Genomic DNA, 20,788 nt, shown 5'->3' with positions numbered 1-20,788 from the left:
GAATGGCCTTGGGGCTCAAGATGATTTCCCAGACCTGTTGTCAGCAGGGAAAACCAATCTCTGTTTAGCTCACTAGAACTCAGAAACTACTTGAAAAGCTCCTCATCCTATTGCCAAATAGGCGACAAAAACGGCAGCTGTTCACTCATCTACCCTCACCATGGAAAAGCAGGCATGGGGCAGTTTTTCTGATTAGGATATCATCCTTAACAAGGGTGGATGACAGATTTTTTTTTTAAGCCTTCTCTGCCCTCTGGCTCTGTCAGCACACTGCAGCAGGTCCTTATAACCTCCCTACGCCCTATACTTCCACTCAATCACTAAAGTGATTTTCAGTACAGTTCTGACCTTGTCATCCCCTTACTCAGTATAAACTCATCCGCTTCCTATCTTCTTCAGGATCAAATGCAAATTCTCTGACATCTAAGACCCTTCATAGCCTCCACCTGTCTTTCTAGTCTTCCTGCTCCCTGGCCTCTTAGATGTATCTCTGCTGGTCTTCTGGTTATTCCCCAGACAAGACTCCATCTCTTGCCTCCGTGGATTTTCTCTGACTGTCCTTTCTACCTGGACTGCTCTCCATCCTCATTTTTGCCTACTGGCTTCTATTAAGTACCAGCTAAACAACCCATCTTCCACAGGAAGCTCTTTTTTGACCCCCTCCTATTCTAGTGCCTTCTGTTATGATCTATTTATCCTGCATAGAGCTTATTTGTATTGAGCTTCTTGTTGTCTTCACTATTAGATTGAACTTCTTTAGGGTAGGAACCTTTTCCATCTTCTTTGTATTCCTAGGGCTTAGTACAAGTGCTTTGTACTTTTATTTTTAAATTTCTATTTTTAACTTAAATGCAAAATAAGAAAAAATAAAGAACATTGCCTTGTACACAGCAGAATATGAGAGGGCTCAGTATAAAGCAATAAACTGCATTCAAGAAAACCTGGATAATAACTACTACACTTTATTCAAAGCTGTCCATTGTTTCTTTCCTTCTTTGTAGTTTTTTTTCCTCAACAGAGCACTTTTTACCCCCCCCCCCCCTTTCCGCCTCCCTAGGAAGCACAATTAATCAGGGGAGGTACATACACATACATATGTACACATAGACATTCACATGCATAGATTTCTATAATCACACACGTGTGTGTGTGTGTGTGTGTGTGTGTGTGTATGTCCTTTATTTCCCTGCAGGTGGATAGCATATTCCTTCATATGTTCAAGTCTTTCCATATTTTTCTAAATCCACGATTTCTTATATCATAGCAATATTTCAGCCTTACATTATCTAGTTATTTTAAATAGTCTAAAACAATATTGATTAATATGCCTGACATAGAATATAGTATAGGTTTCCTTATTTTTCTCTTTTGATTCAATTTATTTTAACTTTGTCTCATACATTATGGATAAAAATATGATTAATTCCTTGATCTCCTCTAGGTTACATCTCAAAATACCTTGCCATTATGCCCCAGTTTTTTCTTTCAGTCTCTGAAGTGATGCTTTTGGGTTAGGGATATGCCAACCCACCTAGTAACCTTGATTCCAACATCTTAATCTCCTGAAGTAAGTTGTTCCTACAAACTTTCCTCCTTCCTCTCTCTCATCTTTAATTTCTATTTATCTCTTGGCTCATTCCTTGCTGCCTACAGACATGTTCAACTTTTCCCTTCTTGAATTTGCCTACAATATATACCCTTTTGACCTTTTTTGTCTTGTGTCATCTAATTTCTTTCAAAACTCAGGAAAAGTTTTTTCTTTCAAATTGCTCCTCCTTTAAATTGGGTTTTTTTAACTATAAAATAATTTTTCCCCAATTACATGTAAAAACAATTTAAACTGTTTTTAAAAAGAAATTTTGAATTCCAAATTCTCTTCTGACCCTCCTTTCTCCTTGAGACACAAGGCCACCTTCTTTTGCAACTTTTTCATTAATTCCTTTGATATTCTTGACCTTTTGTCCTTTTATATGAATTTAGTTACTATTTTTTTCTGGCTCACTAAAGTAATTTTTTGGAAGTTTGATTGGTGTTGCACTGAATAAGTAATTTAGGTAGAATTGTCATTTTTATTATATTAGTTTGGTCTAACTATGAGCACTTGATAAATGCCCAGTTATTTAGATCTAATTTTATTTGTTTGAAAAGTTTTGTAATTGCTTTCATGTACTTTCTGTGTTTGGCTTGAAGACTTAAAAGTATTTTATTTTGGGGGCGGCTAGGTGGCACAGTGGATAGAGCACCAGCCCTGGAGTCAAAAGTGCCTGAGTTCAAATCAGGCCTCAGACGCTTAATAATTACCTAGCTGTGTGGCCTTGGGCAAGCCACTTAATCCCATTTGCCTTGCAAAAAAATAAAAAAAAAACCCGTAGCTTTACATAAAATAAAATACGTTTTTTTCCCCTAAGTTTTTTAAGTATCTGAGGCCAGATTTGAACTCAGGTACTCCTGACTCCAGGGCCCATGCTCTATCTACTGCGTCACCTAGCTGCCCCTCTAAAGCTACTTTAAATGGAATTCTCTTTCTTGCTGCTGTATTTTTGTTGGTTATGTTCCTTGCATTTCTTTGATGACATTTTTTTGGGGGGGGGGCTCACATATTTTATAGACTTAAAAAAAAATTTTAAACATTTCATTTAAACTTTTGAGCTCCAAATTCAATCCTTTCCTTCTTTCCCCCATTCCTGAGATGATAAGCAATCAGATACAGGTTTTACATGTGCAATTTAAATCATTTCTATATTAGTCACTTTTTACAGAAGACTCAAAAGAAAAAAAAAGTGAAAAATATGCTTCAGTCTGCATTCAAATAATAGCTTTTTCTCTGGAGGCAGATAGTATGCGTCACCATTAGGCCTTTGGGATTGTCTTGTATCATTATATTGCTGAGAATAACTAAGTTTAAATTTGTATCTTTTCTTTATAGAACTTAAGTTTCTAAAGGCCAGGGTTTGGCATATAGTTGGTAGTAAATAAATCTTGTTGATTGATTGTCTTCTAAAGTGTTAGGGCAAAGTATAGTTGCACATATCACCCCCAACAGAAAAAAAAAATCCATAAAAGGGGAAATGATTTGTATGCTGGTATGAGTCATTTAGCAGTTTTCACTGTTTCTTCAAGTTCTACATTTTAAAATAAATATTTTTTATTATGAAGAGTGATAGGGCTAGAGTTTTGATTTGGAATCAGGAAGCCTTTAACTCATGTGCCATTTACTAGTCATGAACATTGGTAAATCACAAAATTTCTCTGAGCCTCTAATATAGGATTCTTAACTTGAGGTCTTCAGGCCTCCATGAGGACCAGAGATAGAATGGGAAGGCGGGGCATGTCCATGAACTTGGATGAGGGAGAAGGGAAACAATCATGTATTTAAAACATTCTATGATGGATTTTTGTGGGCTTCATCAGACTGCTAAAAGTGTGTGCATGTAAAAAAACTGAGTATGTTCTCTAATCTGCAAAATGAGGATAATTGTACTTACATTATCTGCCTCCCAGGAGGTTGTGAATCTTGAGCCTCCTATATGTAAAATTGTAGGCAGATTTCAAAGCTTTGGTTAGTCGTCTTTCCTTTAGAATTATTTGGGTGATGGTGAGCATGTGATCTGTTGTTAAAAAAAATCATTTGTGAATCCTTGTCTTTTTCCTTCTCATTTTCATCAGATGTCCTCTCTATATATTCCGACTAAGATCATTGTTGTAAATGGTGTTTTTATGTCACTGCAATTTCTGGAATAGAGGAGTGCTATAAATGAAATCTGTACTTTTAGGAATATCATTTTTCTAACTTTGGAGAATATAAAACAAGATGGGATTCACATGTGTTTGGGCAATTGCTGGTATCTTCTTGATCTCCTTTTTTGAGTATAATACCATTTTTGATACTTAATAATTTTTTTTTTTTTTTAGATTTTTGCAAGGCAAATGGCGCTAAGTGGCTTGCCCAAGGCCACACAGCTAGGTAATTATTAAGTGTCTGAGGCCAGATTTGAACCCAGGTACTCCTAACTCTAGGGCCAGTGCTCTATCCACTGTGCCGCCTAGTTGCCCCAATGCTTATTAATTTTAAGTACTTTTTCCTCTTTGACATTTTTTAGGGTAGGAACCTTTTCCCTCTTCTTTGTATTCCTAAGTCTTAGTACAAGTGCTTTGTACTTTATTTTTAAATTTTTATTTTTAACTTAAATGCAAAATAAGGAAAAAAAAACATTGCCTTGTGCACAGCAGAATATGAGAGGGCAGCAACAAACTCCATTTCAAGAAAACCTGTGATTGGTTAATTAATTAATTGATTAATTCTTTAAAGCTTGTGTTGCCTATAGCTTGGATTCCTTTTTTGTTTTCTCTATATACTTGGCCCAGTCCAGCCATTTTCCCTGACTTATATATCTTTAAAAAAAAAATTTTAACTCCTTGTAAGGGCTGCTCAAAGTTAAAAAACTGTAAGGCCTCTTTTCTCCTCCTCCCTCCTTCCATTTCTCTTCTATTTCTCCCTTCTTTTGCCTGTCTTCCCTCTCCTTTTCCTCTTTTCTCCTGTCCTTCTCTCCTCTCCCTTTCCACTCTCTCCCCCTGTCACAGCCTCCACTTTCCTTTCTCTCCTCACCACTCCATCTCTCTCTGTCTTTGCCTTATCTCTTCAACACAACTGTAATGGTTTGGTAGAAAAGAAGTTTAATGAATTTCCATATGATCTCCTATGTCATTAGAAAAACAACCTTGGTTCTTTAGATATAGAAAGGATGGAAGTAATGGTTTGGTAGAAAAGAAGTTTAATGAATTTCCATATGATCTCCTATGTCATTAGAAAAACAACCTTGGTTCTTTAGATCCAGAAAGGATGGAAGTGGAGTTGACGTCCTTTTATGATGTAGTAAGTCCTAGTTAATGGCTGTTTTGTGCTTCATACCTCAGATTTTGTCAGGCTGAAAAAAATATCTACAGACTAGATTCCTTGTATATTTGCTTTTAAATTGTAAAATGCCCTATATTGAATGCAGCCTATATTTTGAAGAAAAGTATTATGCCTCTGTTCATTTGGCCAAAGGAAACAAAAAAGGCAAACAAAAACTAGTTTCTTTTTCTGATGTGCTATATTAATTAACCAATCTCAGTACATATGAAGGGGCTATGGGCCAAGCAGTGTGCTAAGGACTAGGGTACAGACACAAAAAGGGTGCTCCTACCAAAAGGGGTAGCCTCTACAAAGACTTGAAAGTGGGAATGTTAGAGTCATGAGGGAGGAGCAGAGATCAGTACACTGTTTTCTGTTTAGCGTTATATAAACTTTGTGGCTTGGAGTAGAGGAGTTTTAATTTCTTAATCTTTCCATTATCTCTTTTAAAAAAATACAAGATGGGGGGTGGCTAGGTGGCGCAGTGGATAAAGCACTGGCCCTGGAGTCAGGAGTACCTGGGTTCAAATCCAGTCTCAGACACTTAATAATTACCTAGCTGTGTGGCCTCGGGCAAGTCACTTAACCCCATTTGCCTTGCAAAAACCTAAAAAAAAAAAAATACAAGATGTCCAACCAGTTTGACTGAGTATCAAGAAGCTTATTTTTAACTTGCTTGCTAATTTGGCAAAGTTTAAAGCTTAGAAATTAGCCTAAATTGGTTTCCTTAAGCCACAAAGGAAATTTAAGAAGAATAATTTCAAATTTTTAAAATGGACTATACCATACCATACCACTACTGGGTCTATACCCTGAAGAGATTATGAAAAAAGGGTGAAAACATCACTTGCACAAAAATATTCATAGCAGCCCTGTTTGTGGTGGCAAAGAATTGGAAATTAAGTTAATGTCCTTCAGTTGGGGAATGGCTTAACAAACTGTCATATATGCATGTCACAGAACACTATTTTTCTATTAGAAACCAGGAGGGATGGGAATTTAAGGAAGCCTGGAAAGATTTGCATGAACTGATGCTGGGCGAGATGAGAACCAGAAGAACATTGTACACCCTAACGGCAACATGGGGGTGATGGTCAACTTTAATGGACTTGCTATCTGCGATGGAGAATACCATCTGTATCCAGAGAAAGAATTGTGGAGTTTGAATAAAGACTATTATTACCTTTAATTTTTAAAAGAAGTTACCTTATTATGTAATTTTGCTATATAGATCTCATACTTTTATGTTTCTTCCTTAAGGAAATGATTTCTCTCTTATCACATTCAACTTAGATCAATGCATATCATGGAAACAATGTAAAGACTAACAGAATGCCTTCTGTGGGGGTGGGGGGAGGGAAGCAAGAATAGGGGGAAAATTGTAAAACTCAAAATCTTTCTTTAAAAAAAATTGACTAACTAGACATAAAAGACATTGATCTACTTCTTAATGGCTGAAGGCTTATTCAAGTCCCAGATGTTAGGTAAGGATGCAAAAATTGATAGTGAAACATTTAAGAAGGAATTGCTTCTGCTTAAAAGATAAGATGGGTCCTTTGGATTTCAAACAAAGAAAAATTTACACAAAAACCTTGATTTTATTTTGAGAAGAAATGTTAATAATTGCATGAATTAATACTATGTCAGATAAGTAATATTAAGATAGAGTGTATGCTAAAGATGCCATTGCTCTCCAAGTAGGTTTTGCTTTTTCCAGTCATCAGTCATTTTATCCCATGTGAGTTATTCCCCTTGCCAGTGCAGATTGCAGTCTCTTTTGTGTTCATGGATGGTCATTTAAAGTCACTTTGGCCAAAAGAGACCTTGCACATTAGGCACCCTGGTGATAAGCCTCTCCAGACTTGGATAGACTTTACTTGACCTTGCTCAGGTTGTTCTTGGCTGCTTCCTCCTCCAGGTATGCATGAGACTGTTTCCCCATCCAGTTTTCCTTGTGTGTCTACTTAGTGCTTGAATATATTTGTTATTTACATTGATGGAAGGTGAACTCCTTTACAATACAGATGTTTTTCCTCTTTTTATCCTCAGTGCCTAGCAAGAACAGTTTCACATTCTAGATATTGAATGAAAGGTTTTAGAGGGGGTTCCAAAAGTTTTAGAGCCATTGGAAGTTATTTTTATTTATTTATTTAGGGTTTTTGTTTTGTTTTGTTTTGTTTTGGCAAGGCAATGGGGCTTGCTCAAGGCCACACAGCTAGGTAATTATTAAGTGTTTGAGTCTGGATTTGAACTCAGATACTTCTGACTCTTGGGCCGGTGCTCTATCCACTGCACCACCTAGCCGCCCCTACCATTGGAAGTTATTAAAGCTGAGAACTGCACTAAGACTTTTGGGCAATGCTGCATGTATGTGTTGTTTTTTCTGATAAAATGTTAGTTGATTGAGTACAAGGACTGAGACTGTTTCACCTTTATTTTTACATCCTTTGTGTCAATAAATGATTTTTGATTCTTTCATTTAATATTTAGTTATTAAAATCTTTTTAGTTTGATGTAAAACCTACCATATCTTATACTTAAATGGCATGGGAATTTAACAGCACAAAAGTATTTATATCAGCTTTTTTGGTGGTTGCAAATAACTGGAAACTTGGTTTTCTTTCTTGAGGAGGGCTAAATAAAAAAGTTGAATGTAAATGTATATGTAGTACTGTTGTACTATAAGAAGGAACCAAAAGAAGTGATTTCAGGGAAACATAGGGAAAAGTATAAGAACCAATTTATTTTTTATCTTTATCTATTTATTTTTGTGGGGGTAAGGCAGTGGGATTAAGTGACTTGCCCAAGGTCTCACAGTTAGGTAATTATTAAGTGTCTGAGGCTGGATTTGAACTTAGGTAAAGACTTAAGAAAATGGATTTTTGTAATTTCTATAGCTCTGGAGGATCATTGATGGAAAATGCTTTCAAACACTTCCTGACAGGGATGATGGGCTCAGGATGAAAAATGATAAATACATCCTTAAAATTGTCTATGAAAGAATTTGTTTTGACCATGTACTTTTGTTTTTTTGTTTTTATTTTTCAATGGGGTGAGAGAGAAAATAAATGCTTATTAATTTAGAAATAAACAAATACAGCACTGTCTTCCTCCACAGTGAAGGGTCAGAATAAGACTTTAGTGGAGCACTATATAAGTAAAAGTATTCTTCTCCTTTAAAAGTTTAAGTTTTTTGCTTGATTTGATTTTATAATTTTGATAATTTTTGGCTCTATTAAGTATGCTGTATCCTAACAGTATCTATTGCTTGTATATATTTTCATGTAGTAGGTAAAAGATTCTAAAATGATGTCTTTTATCTTTCCTCTCTTAGATTGCAAAATTGCGCCAGCAGTTGCAGAGAAGTAAACACAGCAGTAGGCATCATCGGGATAAAGATCGACAGTCTCCATTCCATGGCAATCATGCAGCCATTAACCAGTGTCAGGTAAGTTTACCAACAGTGTGTGGAAAATGTTGCTGTGATTTATTGCTTGGCCAGTAATTATTTTGGGGATATATGCTAAAAGATGTTTAGATAGTAATTTCACAAAAGTCTTTAAAAAAAATAGAAATGTTAGTCAAGTTGTAAAAGGCAATTTAAGTGTCATATCTGGAAGCTCCCCCCAAGGGGAAACTTGGAAAGCTCTTACAGTTTGTCTGGAGTGAAAATAACTGGTAATTGTAGCAATCACGAAGCAGCTTCCTTTTTAGTGTTTCTGTCTTAGGGTAAAGTCTCAGGAGAGGAGCAGCCCAATACCCATTTGAGCTAATGTACAGACCACAAGTCTTAGCTGTGTTCTGATCATCTGATAGAGCCATCCATGTTTTCCAAAAGTTAGAGAATACAGTGGCTCACATTTATATAGAACTTTAGTTACAAAATATTTTTTATATTCAATTCTTAATTAGAAATTAAAGAAATGAGACTTCCAGAGATTAATGGGGGACTGGTTCATGTCCTGTGACTAATAAATAGAAAATTTTAGATTTCTGATTTTTTGTGTTTTTGTTCTTTAGGGTATACTATACTGATTTTGTTTTAAAAGGAAGTAAGCATTTGCATATTTGTGTGTGTGTGTGTGTGTGTGTGTGTGTGTGTGTGTGTGTGTGTTTAAATTTTGTGCAAAAAGATTAACTCTTATCATATCACTGGCTAATGTCTTAACTATGTACAGCTCCTGGTCCAAATTAATTGGGACTCAATTTCCTCATGTGTAAAGTGAGAGCCTGGACGAAGGGCTTCTGAGTTTGGTTCGTTGCCACCCTGTGATCTTAGTTAGCAAGAGAAGTGAAAATAACTGATGCTCTTCCTTCACTAAAAAGTGGCTGAGGGCAGCTAGGTGGCACAGTGGATAGAGCACCGGCCCTGGAGTCAGGAGTACCTGGGTTCAAATCCGTCCTCAGACACTTAATAATTACCTAGCTGTGTGGCCTTGGGCAAGCCACTTAACTCCATTTGCCTTGCAAAAACCTAAAACAAACAAACAGACAAAAACAACTAAGAAGTGATTGTGTGTAGTACATTGGAGAGATAATTCTTGGTATGGGGGCCAAATCTTGGAAAGAGAAGAGCTAAGTTCTAGTCTAGCTGCTGACCTACCAGCTGTCCTGCTGGGCAGCTTAACCTGTCAAGAGGAGGGAAAGTACTTCCTCATCTTTACTAGGAAAAACAGATCTGGTCCTTATCTCCCTTTTTATTTTGATTATGATCCCTGTGCAGAATGGCTAGTTAGGGTTCTGACTAAATAGTGAGATTTAGAAAAATGATAAATTACTTTAGATTTAAAAACAATTTTTTTAAATGCTTTAAAGTTTAGCAAGAATAGAACTACATATGGATAATGTCTAAAACAAGGATATTATACAAAATGATTTCCTTTGCTAGAATAGTTATTAAAGCTTACACAATTTGAATAAATGATAGGGATTTATTAGAATTATTTCAATAATTTATAACTGATATTCTTTTTTATTTTCTAAGCCCTACTTTAGCAAGAAGATGAAGTTATTTTTAATTAAAGCTGTACAAAGAGATTTTTAAGATTTCATATAATAAAAAATAAGTGATAGTTGTATAGATGTATGATTTGATGAAAAGTGAAACTTGTAGAATTTCCAACTTTTTTTTTAAGTTTTATTTTGTGTAGTTCTTGAACCCCCCAATACATATTAACCTTTTCAAACTTAGACCTCCAACAGTATTGTTTTGTAACTTGTAAGGTACTTTTAAATATTTTACATCATAGTTATCTGTGGTGGTTTCTTATTCCTCAGATACAGTAGATAGATACTTTTGGTTATGTACCTCTATTAGTTAAAACTTTTTTGAGTTCTTGTCCCCCAATGTGTATATTTGTTCATTTAAAAAATTTTTAAAAAGGTCTACCCATTAATACCATCTGCTATGGCCACAAGTCAGGAGGTAGATATGCTGTGGGAATTTCTACAGTGGCGCATGTGACTCTTGGGGTATCTGGTTAGAGGATAGGTTATAAGTACCCTGTGAGGCCAGTGGTCAGAAGATATTTGGGAAGAGTGGGAAGTTGTACAGCAGTGGAGGAATATTAAGAAATAATGGGTGAAAGATAGGAATAATTGTGTGGGAGAAAAACCCCAGGATGGGTAGGATTCAATTCATCTTGCTGCCAAACAATTGGTTAATCACCAGCCCATCTCTTAGGGTCATGCCCCTATCCCCTGAAGGATGCCTAGTTCCCCAAGACTACTGTACTAACATACTATAAATTCCTGGAGTCTGGAGTCAGCAAAAAAAAAAAAAAGATTCACCATGAAACCATGAATTTCTATTTTATTGTTTGCTTTTTTTTGAAAAGCTGTTTCAAAATACCACATCATTTTCAAAACTACCCTGCTGCTCTGTGCTTCATTCTCAATTTTCTCTTGTTCTCTGATGTGCACTTTTTATTTTTATTTTTTTTCCTCACCCCACTTTTTTTTTTTTTTAGGTTTTTTCAAGGCAAATGGGGTTAAGCGGCTTGCCCAAGGCCACACAGCTAGGTAATTAGTAAGTGTTTGAGACCGGATTTGAACCCAGGTACTCATGACTGGAGGGCCGGTGCTTTATCCACTGTGCCACTTAGCCGCCCCTCCTCACCCCATTCTTGAGAAGGCCACCATTTGATACAAATACATGTTTATATATAAAACCATATTTAATTTACATACTTATATTTATCTTTTTTTCCTCTGGAGATGACCGGCATTCAGTCCCTTATAGTCGATTTAAGTATTTGTAATACTCAAAACAATCACAGTTGTTTTTTGAATGATATTGCTGTTACTGTATACAATATTTTCTTGGTTCTGCTCATTTCGCTCTTCATTATTTCATGCAAATTTATCCTTGTTTTTCTAAAATCAACCACTTCATCATTTTTTAAAGTATTACTATTATTAGTTCATTCTCTGTGTTCCTTTAATCATAATGTAACTTGGGGCAGCTTAGGTGGCATAGTGGATAAAGCACCAACCTTGGAGTCATGAGTACCTGGTTTCAAATCCGGTCTCAAACACTTACTAATTACCTAGCTGTGTGGCCTTGGGCAAGCCGCTTAACCCCATTTGCCTTTCAAAAATCTAAAAAAAAAAATAATAATAATAATGTAACTTGTCTCTATTGCAGTCCTAGTGAAGTTTTATTTATTATTCTCTGTGATAGTTTGTGTTCAATCAGTTGTTGAATATTATCTCATATATAGTACTCTGCAGAAGTATGTGATATGGCTTATTTGTCTATCCTGAAATAAGATTGTGCTTTGAAAAAGGATAGGAGTTTGGCTTCAAACTGCTTGTTGTCAACTATGTAACTTAGAGTCAGTCATTTCACTTTTTGGGACCTCAGTTTTTCTTCTATGAAGGGATTGTACAAGATGATCTTGAATATTCTTTCTTACCTGACTCATATGATCCTATAAATTGGGATGGTTATCATTAATTAATGATATTGGTGATCTTCAATTTGCTGAAATACTTTTCAAAATTTCAAAAAGATTAAATTATGTTGCTTATTACATTTTTTTAAAATAATATATTTTATTCTGCCATGATCTGCCTTCTAATCCTCCCACACCAACCTTTTCCCCTGTATTTTGCCCTCCTCTCCTTACATCCCCCAACCCTAAATACAAGAAAAATAAATTTGGCACATGTTGGTCATCCAGAATCTTCCCTCCGCCTATCATAAGAAAAAGAAATATGACCTCATTGGGCATCCAGACTTAAGAAAATGTTAATGAACTATAGATTAAATTTTTCAAGTTTAGTGTGTGTATACATACTCAACCTTCTCCACCCACACTACACCCAGGCCTGGTTCATAAGCATTTTCCAACTTAATCTCCTTTTGTTCTATAAACATTATTTGAGGTCAGTAGGAGTGCAAGAGAAGTCTTTGGATGAATTCATGACCAAATTGGAGACCTGTTTATTGTGGGCTAATAACTATTGTCATAACTGACATTTGGATAGCATTTTAAAATTTCTTATTTTATTCTTATAATGACCCTGTCCATAATCATTATACAAATGGCTATTTCAAGGAATTACTCATAAGCCATTTTTTTATTTTTTAAATTTATTTATTCATTGATTCATTGATTTATTTATTTATTTAGATTTTTCAAGGCAATGGGTTAAGTGGCTTGCCCAAGGCCACATGACTAGGTAATTATTAAGTGTCAGAGGTCGGATTTGAGCCCAGGTACTCCTGACTCCAAGGCTAGTGCTCTATTCACTGTGCCACCTTAGCCGCCCCCATAAGCCATTTTTATAGTTAAACTACAAACTTCTTTCTTCTTGGTTCATTTATACCAAGAATGTTGAATTGGTAAGATTCAGTACCTCCAGTAGTATATCCACTTTGGTTTAGAAAATAAACATTCAAAACAGTTTTAACTTTGTGATTCTTAGCAGAATAGCTTTTAGTACAGAAGTAAAGGGGGCTTTCACAGGACTGAGAGTTGCTTTGAAGGGTTGTAGGTTGACATAGCCAGAGATCATCACCAAGTGGCCAGCCTATTGAGCTTTCTATTGTAGGACTAGCCTTCAGAAACCAGCACCAGGTTTGCTTCTTAGGAGGCCTTTCAAGCATGGTAGAACTTTCCAGAGTTTTTTCTCTGTGCCTGTTTGGTCTAGATGAACCCCAAATCACCAAAATAGCCCAATGTGGTATCAGAGTAGGACTTTGTGTGTGGTGGAGCATGTGGGGAATAATTAAACTTAAAAAAGCAGTATTCAGCAATGGATGTCATCTTTACCACTAATTAGATGGGAAAATTGTGCACAATACAACACTTCATCTGTTCTTTAATAAAATCTTCCTACAATCCCTTTCAAAAAAAAGATCTCTCATATTTTCATGTCAATCATTTCAAATCCCTTGAAAGATGTTAAAACCTTTATAATTTTATTGAACAACTCTGACTTTTAAAAAAGTGTATGAAGTGATGTTTGCAAGAGATATTTGCCCACTGTAATAGGGAGCAATCACTTAACAGGTATTTATTAACCCTTTACCTGTTAGACACTCCTTAAATACAAAAGATCAAAAAGAAAAATAGCCCCTATTATGAAGGAGCTTAGAGACGGTTGGAAAATTCAGTTTGATTAAGGATTTCTTTCTTTTTTAAAAAATTTATTTTTATTAAAGATATTATTTGAGTTTTACAATTTTCCCCCCAATCTTGCTTCCCCCCCACCCCCACCCCCCCCATAAAGCACTCTGTTAGTCTTTTACTTTGTTTCCATATTGTACCTTGATCCAAATTGGGTGTGATGACAGAAAAATCATATCCTTAAAGAGAAGTCTAAGAGGTAACAAGATTGGACAATAAGATATTTTTTTTTTCTAAATTAAGGGGAATAGTCTTTGCACTTTGTTCAAACTCCACAGCTCCTTATCTGGATACAGATGGTACTCTCCTTTGCAGACAGCCCAAAATGTTCCCAATTGTTGCACTGATGGAATGAGCAAGTCCTTCAAGGTTGAACATCACTCCCATGTTGCTGTTAGGGTGTACAGTGTTTTTCTGGTTCTGCTCATCTCACTCAGCATCAGTTCATGCAAATCCCTCCAGGCTTCCCTGAAATCCCATCCCTCCTGGTTTCTTAATAGAACAGTAGTGTCCCATGACATACATATACCACAGTTTGCTAAGCCATTCCCCAATTGAAGGACATTTACTGGATTTCCAATTCTTTGCCACCACAAACAGAGCTGCTATAAATATTTTTGTACAAATACTGTTTTTACCCTTTTTCCTCATCCCTTCAGGGTATAGACCCAGTAGTGGTATTGCTGGGTCAAAGGGTATGCACATTTTTGTTGCCCTTTGGGCATAGTTCCAAATAGCTCTCCAGAAGGGTTGGATGAGTTCACAGCTCCACCAACAGTGTAATAGTGTCCCAGATTTCCCACATCCCTTCCAACAATGATCATTATCCTTCCTGGTCATACTGGCCAATCTGAGAAGTGTGAGGGTGGTACCTCAGAGAAGCTTTAATTTGCATTTCTCTAATAATTAATGATTTAGAGCATTTTTTCATATGGCTATGGATTGCTTTGATCTCCTCATCTGTAAATTGCCTTTGCATATCCTTTGACCATTTGTCAATTGGGGAATGGCTTTTTGTTTTAAAAATATGACTCAGTTCTCTGTATATTTTAGAAATGAGTCCTTTGTCAGAATCATTAGTTGTAAAGATTGTTTCCCAATTTTCTACCTTTCTTTTGATCTTGGTTACATTGGTTTTATCTGTGCAAAAGCTTTTTAATTTAATCAAAATCATCTAATTGGTTTTTGGTGATATTCTCCAACTCTTCCTTAGTCATAAACTGCTCCCTTTTCCATAGATCAGACAGGTAGACTAGTCCTTGATCTTCTAATTTGCTTATAGTATTGTTTTTTATGTCTATGTCCTGTAAGCATTTGGATCTTATCTTGGTAAAGGGTGTGAGGTGTTGGTCTAATCTAAGTTTCTTCCATACTAACTTCCAATTATCCCAGCAATTTTTATCAGAAAGGGAGTTTTTATCCCAATGGCCAGACTCTTTGGGTTTATCAAACAGCAGATTACTATAGTCCTCTCCTGCTTTTTACACCTAGTCTATTCCACTGGTCCACCACTCTATTTCTTAGCCAATACCAAACAGTTTTGATGACTGATGCTTTATAATATAATTTTAGATCAGGTAGGGCTAAGCCACCTTCTTTTGCACTTTTTTTCATTAAGCTGCTGGCAGTTCTTGACTTCCTATTTCTCCATATGAATTTACTTATAATTTTTTCTAACTTGTTAAAGTAATTTTTTGGAATTTTGATTGGTAGGGCACTAAACAGGTAGTTTAGTTTTAGTTGCATTGCTATTTTTATTATATTAGCTCTACTTATCCATGAGCAGTTGATATTTGCCCAGTTATTTAAATCTGATTTAATTTGTGTTTTATGATTGTTTTCAAAAAGATTCTGAGTCTGTCTTGGCAAATAGACTCCCAAGTATTTTATATTGTCTCAGGTTACTTTGAATGGGATTTCTCTTTCTAGCTCTTCCTGCTGTATCTTGCTAGACATATATAGGAAAGTTGAGGATTTATGAGGGTTTATTTTATAACCTGCAACTTTGCTAAAATTGCTAATTGTTTCCAGTAGTTTTTTAGATGATTTCTTGGGATTCTCTAGCTACGTAGACCATCATGTCATCTGCAAAGTGTGAGAGTTTTGTCTCTTCCTTCCCAATTCTAATTCCTTTAATTTCTTTTTCTTCTCTAATTGCTGATGCTAACATTTCTAATACAATATTGAATAGTAGTGGTGATAATGGGCACCCTTGTTTGACACCTGATCTAATTGGGAATGCCTCTAGCCTATCCCCATTGCATATAATGCTTGTTGATGGTTTCAGATAGATACTGCTAATTATTCTAAGGTACAGTCCATTTATTCCTACATTCTCTAGTGTTTTTAATAGGAATGGATGCTGTATTTTGTCAAAAGCTTTTTCAACATCTATTGATACGATCATATGATTTCTGATAGGTTTGTTGTTGATATAATTGAGTATACTGACAGTTTTCCTAATATTGAACCAACCCTGCATTGCTGGAATAAATCCTACTTGATCATACTGTATTATCCTAGTGTTGACTTGTTATAATCGTTTTGCTAAGATTTTATTTAGGATTTTTGCATCTATATTCATCAGAGAGATAGGTCTATAATTTTCGTTCTCTGTTTTAACTCTTCCTGGTTTAGGTAACAGTACCATATTGGTTTCATAGAAAGAGTTAGGCAGAGTTCCATCTTTCCCTATTTGTCCAAAGAGTTTATATAGGATTGGAACCAATTGTTGCTTAAATGTTTGGTAGAATTCTCTTGTGAATCCATCAGGCCCTGGAGATTTTTTTTTTAAGGGAGTTCAGTAATGGCTTGTTGAATTTCTTTTTCTGAGATAGGGTTGTTTAGGTATTTAATCTCTTCATTTAACCTGGGCAACTTATATTTTTGTAAATATTCCTCCATTTCACTTAGATTATCAAATTTATTGGCATAGAGTTGGGCATAATAATTTCGAATTATTACTTTAATTTCATCCTCATTGGTGGTGAGTTCACCTTTTTCATTTATGATACTAGCAATTTGGTTTTCTTCTTTTTTTTAATCAAATTGACCAGAGGTTTATCAATTTTATTGGTTTTTTCATAATACCAACTTTTGGTTTTATTTATTAATTCAATAGTTTTTTGCTTTCAGTTTTATTAATTTCTCCTTTAATTTTTAGAATTTCTAATTTTTGTCAATAAATATTTGAGTGCCTACTATGTGCCAGACATCTGGTTAAGTGTTGATAGCTTGTGAAAGGTGCTGGAAAGGAGGCAGGCCATAAGAGAAGGTTGAGGTCTAGGGAAGAAAAGGCCTGTCGTAATCCTGAAGACACTGTTAAGTAGCCCCCCAGAGATTTCAGAAAAACCTGGAAAGAATTACATCAACTGATGTGGAGTTGTACACATGTACAACATTGTGATTTGATCATCTTATGATAGATGTAGCTCCTCTCAGCAGTTCAGAGATCAATGATAATCCTGAGAGCCTGGCTATGGACAATGCCATTGACATCCTGAGAACAAAGTGTGGAGTCTGAGTGAAGAGCAAAGTATTCTATGTTCACTTCTTTTTGATTTGTTTCTTGTTTTTTCTTTCTTTAGGTCAGATTTTTCTTTCATAATGTGACTGGTTTGGAAAAATGTGTTTAACCTGATTGTACATGTATAAACTATTAGCTTGCTTATCTTGGGAGGGGAAAAGGAAAGGAGGGAGAAAAATATGGAACTCAAATTCTTACAAAAATGATGAAAAGTATATTTACGTGTAATTTGGAAAAAATCAAATACTATTAAATTTTTTTTTAAAAAACAGCTTTAGGCAAGAAGGCTTCAATTTCTCATATTATTGATAAGAGCAGTGAGATCCAAAAGAACCTTAAGGAACTTCTTCAATTGCACGTAACCCTGAATGACTTATTAGGCTTGTTTGTATTCTTCAAGGGTTCTAGATTTAGGAATGGCAAAGAATTTTCTAGGTGAGATCCCCAGATTCTCAAGAGACCAAGCCAAGACCCAAGGGGCCATAGGTAGTAATTGACAGCCAGAATTTGAACCCAGGCCTCTGATTTCAAAGTAGGCAAGCAACCTGGCCCCAACATCACTTATGTTTGTATCTTCTCACACAGAAAGGGAATTGGAGGCTCAAAATTTGCCCCAGAGAGCCTTTTTTTTTCGAATTTCTATCATTCAAGGGAGAAGAGGGACTTTTTTTAAGCTTTATGCTGCAAGGCAGTAGGGTTAAGTGGCTTGCCCAAGGCCACCCAGCTAGGTCATGATGAAGTGCCTGAGGCCGCACCTGCACTCAGGTCCTTGTGACTCCAGGGCCGGTGCTCTACCCACAGCGCCACGTAGCCGCCCCTAGGAGAGAGACTTCTATTCAAGTCCAATTGCTAGAAGTCATTATTCTCATAGTGGAGACCTAGGCTGTCCTCCATTTTCACTGAGGGGGGGGGGGGTTGCACCTAGTCTCTGCTCAGCTCTTGGCAAGGGCAGATTGGGCATTGGGACTCAGTAACCTTCTCTTGTATGACGTGGCCACGCAGTCCTGAAGCTGCTGGGGGCTGGCTGCCTCAGAGCCCTCCACACTCTGGGCCATCCTCCTTTCAATGCGGTTGGGGAGGAGAGGTAACGAGATGGGGGGGAGGGAGAAGGGAGCTGGCCCCAAAAGCCGGAAACAAGGGCCCATGCCGGCGTTGTGGCTTTTTCTGCTAGGAAGCCACTGGGGCCTGGGCCAGGCCGTCTTCCTGGGCAGCCAGCGCCCCCAGCCCCGGAGGAGCTTCTGGAGCCGGGCCCTGGGTCCCTGCCCCTTCCGGGGAGGCTAGGAACTTAGGTGATCGGGAGTGGGCCACCCCCTTGGCCCCAGCTGGGAAGCTGTTTGTCCGGTAAGAGTGCTCGGAGGAGAAGGGCCTCCCCCAGGCCAGCCTCCACTTGAGGGGCTGAGCCCTCCCTACCAGCTGCAACTTGGTCCCCTCCAGGCTTCCTCCCCACCACCCCGGGAGGCACCTTCTCACCTGACCGCTGAGCCACAAGCCCCGGCTACCCCTGCTTTTTTTACTTCAGCTGAAGCAAAATATATTTTGTTCCACCCTTTTACCTTTACTCTATATGGATCTCTCTACTTCAAATGAGTTTCTTGTAAGCAGCAGATTGTAGGATTCTGATTTTTAATCCACTCTGCTATTTGCTTACATTTTAAGGGAGAGTTCATCCCATTCACATTCAAGGTTATGATTACTAATTCTTTATTGCCCTCTGTGCAATATTCCCTCTGTATTTTCCCCCCTTTCCCCCTTTTATCCATATTCCCCAGTATTTTGCTTTTGAATACCACCCCCTTCAGTATATTTGCCCTCCTATATCACACCCTACCCTTTCTTTCCCCTTTCCCTTTTCCCTTCCCTGCCTTTTGTTATTTCCCCTTAATTCTCCCACTCCACTTCCCTTTCTCTGTCCCCCCTCCCCTTTTCCTCTTTTCAAACTTGAAATGTTAGATGTTTTATAAGTTAACAGACTTTAAGCCAAGTCTGATGGGAAGATGATTCAGGTGTTTCTCCTCTGCTCCCTTCTTCCTCACTATTACCATAGGTTTTTTTGTACCTCTTAGTGTAATGAGATTTACCTCATTCTATCAAATAGAGTCTAAATTCTTGAGATTTATTAGAGTCTTTCTCCCAAGTGGGGTTAAAGCCAGTTACATCCCATTACATAGTTGTCTCATGAATAGGTCATGAATGTCCATCATTTCTGGCTAGGTGTATTCTCTCTGTTAGAGTTACTTTTCTCAAGGTTTATGAGAATCTTCCCCCCCCCCCCCCCCCCCATGCTGGGATATAGCCAGTTTCAACTTACTGGATTGCATTTTTTTTTCCTTTTACCCCCCCCCCCCTTTTTTTTACCTTTTCATGTGTCTTTTGAATCTCCTGTTTGATGTCCAAATTTTCTGTTTAGCTCTGGTCTTTTCATCAGAAATTTTTGGAATTCTTCCATTTCATTTTTCCCTGGAAGGGAAGGCTCAGCTTTGCAGGAAAGTAGATTCTTGGCTGCATTCCAAACTCCTGTGCTCTTCGAAATATCTCGTTCCAGGCCCTTCGATCCCTTAAAGTTGATGCAGCCAGGTCCTGTGTGATCCTTACTGTGGCTCCTTGATATTTAAATTGTTTCTTTCTGGCTGCTTGTAGGATTTTCTCTTTTATCTGATAGTTCTGAAGTTTGGCTACATCATACCTTGGTGTTTTCATTTTAGGATCTTTTTCTTGTGCGGGTCTATGTACTCTTTCAATAGCTACTTTGCCCTCCGATTCCATGATATCAGGGCAGTTTTCCATCACTAGATCCTGTAATGTTTAAGTCCAGGCTTTTTTTCCTCTTCAATGTTTTCAGGAAGTCCTATAATTTTCAGGTTGCCCCTCCTCAATCTATTCTCGAGGTCAGTGGTTTTGTTGATGAGGTATTTTACATTTGCTTCTATTTTTTTCTATTTTTTGATTTTGTTTAACTGACTTACTGTCTCGTGGAGTCATTAGTTTCTGTAGACTAAATTATTTTTTGGGGGGAGTAGTTTTCTTCATTAACCTTTTACAGCTCCTTTTCCAATTGGTCAATTCTACTTTTGAAAGAGCTTTCCATTTGACCAATTGAGGTTTTGAAAGAATTGATTTCTTTTTGCATTTGCTCATTTGAGGATCTGAGAGAATTATTCTCATTTTGTCATTGTCCAATTGATGATCTGAGATTTATTCCCCTTTTGTGTTTGTCCAATTGTATTTTCTAAGGTTTTGTTTTCTTGTTGCAAGGTATTAATTCTCTCCCAAATTTTTAAGCTCCTTCCTTATTTCTTCGAGGAAGTCTTTCCGTGCTGGAGACCAGCTTGTATTCTCCTCAGAGGTTCCAGGTCTCTCTGAGTTGGGGTCTTTCCCTTCCAGGAATTTTTCTATGGATCCACCTTTCCACTGACCCTTCTTCATTATGTTAAGACCTTGAGTTGGGTCGGGCTGGTTCACCTGGGCTTGGGATCGCTAAAGGCTTTACTGAGTGCAGTTTCTCTGGCTGGCCAGTAGGAGGTGCTGGTTGCCCTCTCTGGAGTGTCTGTGACCTTGGCTGAGGCCTTCTCCCTTTGCCGGAAGGGAGGAGTTGTAACTATTGAATTCTTTTGCCTTCAGTCAGTGGTGGGCTTTACCCTGGCCTGAGGTCATTCCTCAGCTGGGCTGGTTCTTCTGTTCACACACCTGGGCCTGAGGCTGAAGTAGTTTGCAAGAGGCCTCAGTGCAATGGAG

At 37.3% G+C, this 20,788-nt stretch overlaps 1 protein-coding gene across 2 annotated transcripts in view; it reads left to right on the top strand.

The window, feature by feature from the left end:
- The window catches only part of FAM117B (family with sequence similarity 117 member B), a 137,847-nt gene that overhangs the window by 87,185 nt on the left and 29,874 nt on the right, over positions 1–20,788 (top strand). For both annotated transcript variants that reach the window (XM_074191620.1, XM_074191619.1), the window contains exon 4: positions 8,229–8,342. In XM_074191620.1, the coding sequence (XP_074047721.1) occupies positions 8,229–8,342 (114 nt within the window). The remainder of the gene's footprint in view (positions 1–8,228; positions 8,343–20,788) is intronic.

This window comes from Macrotis lagotis, chromosome 6 (genome assembly GCF_037893015.1).
Source record: "Macrotis lagotis isolate mMagLag1 chromosome 6, bilby.v1.9.chrom.fasta, whole genome shotgun sequence".
Taxonomy (NCBI): Eukaryota; Metazoa; Chordata; class Mammalia; order Peramelemorphia; family Peramelidae; genus Macrotis; species Macrotis lagotis.
This window is presented reverse-complemented; position numbering and strand designations above follow the sequence as displayed.